The sequence below is a fragment of the Orycteropus afer genome, unplaced genomic scaffold (assembly GCF_000298275.1).
Source record: "Orycteropus afer afer isolate SDZICR_OR568_19922 unplaced genomic scaffold, OryAfe1.0 scaffold00131, whole genome shotgun sequence".
NCBI lineage: Eukaryota > Metazoa > Chordata > Mammalia > Tubulidentata > Orycteropodidae > Orycteropus > Orycteropus afer.
Genome location: NW_006921718.1, coordinates 3,898,711 through 3,902,818, shown reverse-complemented (window position 1 = coordinate 3,902,818; position 4,108 = coordinate 3,898,711). Strand labels below are relative to the sequence as shown.

The window sequence follows — 4,108 nt, the reverse complement described above, 5'->3', positions numbered from 1 at the left end:
TACTACACCGCAAGAGCTGATTCAATGATAACTGATTTTCTCCCATCTCCCCAATTCACCCATTGGCTTGATTAAATCACCATTCATGGCTTGGCCTAAGAACTGCCTCTTTCATAGAAAACAGTATTTTCTTCATTTCAGAACAAGCTTTTTCGTCATGCCTTACTTAGGATTTGGGGGCTGTCACTCTTTGTGAGTCTGGGATATAAAAGCTTAGTGACATATGAAGATAATATAAAGCCATTTGCTGTGAAGGATTTTTTAGAGATAGTTGGGAGTGATGGTTTCTGCTGTCTTTAAGGTTTAACCCTTATACACTATTCATCCAAATCAAAGAATTAACCTCTTCATGTGCTGAGTAACTGTTGCCAGGAAGTGGTCACTTCTGAGAAAATCCATGTCAGCCTCCTGAGAAGGAGTCCTGATGTTGGGTTTGTGGCTCTGTCTCCAACGCCTTGCATGCTACTGGCAGAGTGAGGGATCAGTATACGTTTGTTGAATGAATCAGGGTAGGAGTCAAAAGCAAATATAGCCAAATAATTTTTAGACAAAAAATCTGCTTTTCTTCACATTTCTGAGGTCCTAAAAAGCAGATGAAGCAAAACTGAGAAGTGGTTATTTGGGCTTTTGGGGCTTTTTATGGTAGTTGGTATAAGGGGTTTTACAGCTACAGCTTGAGAGAGAGAGGAGGAGGGGGAGAGAGGTTGGAGTGGGAAAAGATCAGCCTGGCCTATGCCTAGGGAAAGCCCTATACTTTCTAAGCAATAAAATGCTTAAGAACAGAAACTCAGGAGCCAGACTCCCTGGGTTCAAATCCTGGTTCTGCCACTTGCTAACTTTGTATTTTGAAACTGATTACCTAACTTTTCTGTGCTCAGTTTCCCCATCTCTAAAATGGGGCTAGTAATAGTTTCTACCTCACAGAAATGTCCTGAAGAGGAAATGGGTTACATGTAAAGCCCTTAGAAAGTGGCTGGGACTTAGCTGTGCTTTAAGTTTAGCTAGTATGATTAGTCCATGGGCAAGACTCTGAGAAACCTGCAGATTAGCAAGGATGTGGACCAGGAAGGGACTGGAAGAGAATGATTGATGATTCATTTACATCCAGCCAAGTAAGTAATGCGAGCCTATGACCTGTAACTGGGCTAAAAAGTTCAGGATCTGTATCCTAAGCACCCCTCCTACCATGGTAAAAATAGTTCATTTTTTGCTGATCTGCGATAGGCATAGTAGATATGAAATATCACAGGAAAAGGGAATGGAATTCCAAGAATATCTAAGTTGAATAATAGAGTAGAAAGAAATCTTTGTGAAAATATTAAAAAAACCAAACTATCTCTAAACCTTCATATCTTCCACTGTAAATTAAACTAGAAGAATATAGGTGACAGGGGAAATTAAAGAAAAGGAGCAAAGTGGAACAACCCCAGAATGGAAATAATGAGAATGTTGACATAATGTGGAAAAGGTAACCAAAGTCACTGAGCAATATAGAATTGTATACCAAAAAACAAATCAAACTCACTGCCATCAGCCAGATCTCACTCATAGTGACCCCTCCCTTGGGTTTCCAAAGTGATATCTCTACAGAAGTAGATTGCCCACCCTTCCTTGCAGGGAATGGCTGGTGAGTTTGAACTGCCAGCCTTCTGGTTAGCAGCCAAATGCCTTAGGCACTACAGCACCAGAGCTCCCATAGACTTGTACAGAAATTGTTAAATGAGAACCTAATTTGCTGTGTAAACTTTCACCAAAAACTCAATAAAATACTTTTTAAAAAAGAAAAGGAGTGTACTGTAATGTGCACGTGATCAAAGTTGTAAGTACAAGGATATTCTTGCTATGTTGCCTTTTATATCCAAACAAAAAAAAAATCAATATACCATGCAGCCATCAAAAGGAATATAGTAAATTAATATGTATTGACATGGAGAAATCTTGACATTTGATTAAAAAAACAAAAAAAGTTCTAAAATAATGTGTATAGCATGATCCTCTTTATATAAGATCTGTGTGTGTTTGTATATTGGTATTTGTGATTGAAAAACAACCCCAACTCACTGCATGTTGATATGTGCCAGTAAATCACTTCTGATTACAGTGACACTATAAGGTAGAACTATCCCATAGAGTTTTCTCGGCTGTAATCTTTACAGGAGTAAATCACCAGGTCTTTTCTCCTGCAGAGGCACTGGTGGGTTTGAACTCCCAGTCTTTCTGTTAGCAGCTGAGTGTGTAACCATTGGCCAACAGGGCTCCTAATATGGGCGCAGTTATACTAAAAAATAATGTAGGATATATATATGCTAAAAAATTATTTATTTTCTTTCTGAAGTTAAAATTTAACTGGCTTTTCTATATTTCATCTGGCTACACTACTCTATATAATTCTGGGTTATTTCACTCTCTTTAAAGGATATTTTATGTCTTAATTGTATGCCTTTTTTAAATTTTCAAGAGGAAAAAGGATAAAATAGTTTCCTCTCAAGACTATACAAAAGCATTAAGAAAATTGATTGGCCTAGATTAAAGCAGATTACAGAGTCACATATATATTAAGAGCCCAGTTTTATTAAAAGGGAAAAAAAAAGCACATGTAGGAATGTAATTAAAAACTAGAAGGATAGTCATAAGAATTATATTAATGGTTCTCTGTGGTGATGAGATAAGGATGATTTGAATTTTTTCTTTCTTCTTTATAAAGTTCTTTACATTTGTTTACAATGAACCTGAACTACTTTGGGGAATGGAAAAAGATTATGTGTCAAGAACACCATTTTTCTGTTTCCACGAGGTCTTTGATTTGCCCAAATTGTTCCTGCTTGTAGCATGCCTCAGAAGGAAGTGGTAGGCAGCAGTGTGAGCCTCATACGTTGTTTAAAATCTTTTAAAAAAATGCTATCATCCCATGTCATTGCAGGGTACCTCCAAAAGCAGCCCTACTTTGGAGCAGTGGTTGGGAGGGTGGCCAACCGAATTGCCAAAGGAACATTCACATTGGATGGGAAGGAGTACAAGCTGGCTGCCAACAATGGGCCCAACAGTCTGCATGGAGGAGTCAGAGGGTTTGATAAGGTGAGTCAGTGCATTTGACTGATTGCCTGCCACCTGACACACTTCACAAAATATTACCAAGCACACCTTCTGTTTGCCAGGCACAATCCCAGGCTTAGAGCAAATTCAGCATGGTAAGGGGTCCCCCTGGTTTTGGGGAACAATGCAATGGCCATGATCCAGGGCCCATCCTTCTTCAGCTCATCTGACAATATCAGACAGGGGAGGTCCCTAGTGAAAGAACAGTGGCCTTGAATTAGGAAAGGACTTGGGAAGGGCAGAGAACTTCTTTTCTGCAGTGTTGGGGCAGGTTACTTCCTGTCCTCAGTTTCCTCATTTCTAAAATGGGGCTAATAATAGTTATTGTTATGCTATCTCATAGCAGTGTCCCAAAGATTAAATGAATTAAATGGGATCAGGGGGTCAGGTTGACCTGAGGCACGACAGAAAAGTGGATTAATAATAATACCCATCACTGACATTACAAGACATTCACATTCAGTGTCTCTAATCCTTACTAGAACCCTGTATTGTCACCAAATAAGAAATCTGAGATTCCAAAAGGCCTCACAACTCCTAAGTGGGATAGCCAGATCTGCCAGGCCCAAAGCCCTTATCCCTACTATATACCTGTTGGTGTCCTCCGAGGCCACTGTTGGTGGCCCCAATTTAGCACGCCTCTCATCTCCCTTTATTTGCTATAAAGTCCCTTCCCATGCACTGTATCACTGCATCCAGGCCTGCCCTTCCCTTCTATGCCTAAGGTTCTCCCTTTCAATGTTAAAACTCCCATTTCCCAAGTGAATCTCTACAAAACAAAGTTATGACAGCATGTTTATTAAACAGCTTCTCTCTAAGGTAGGAATGCCTGCCATCCTTAGCCCTGTGGGATCTCTCTCACATGTCTCATTTCAGGCTGTGTTGTTGTTGTTGTTAAGTGCCGTCGAGTCATTTCCGACTCATAGCAACCCCATGCACAGCAGAACGAAACACTGCCCGATCCCGCGCCAGCCCCACAATCCCTGCTATACTTGATCCCATCATCGCAGCCACC

General features: G+C 40.2%; 1 protein-coding gene across 1 annotated transcript in view; it reads left to right on the top strand.

The window, feature by feature from the left end:
• GALM (galactose mutarotase) overlaps positions 1 to 4,108 on the top strand; it is a 109,385-nt gene that overhangs the window by 15,294 nt on the left and 89,983 nt on the right. The window contains exon 2 of the mRNA XM_007945056.2: positions 2,921 to 3,075. Coding sequence (XP_007943247.1) covers positions 2,921 to 3,075 — 155 coding nt within the window. The remainder of the gene's footprint in view (positions 1 to 2,920; positions 3,076 to 4,108) is intronic.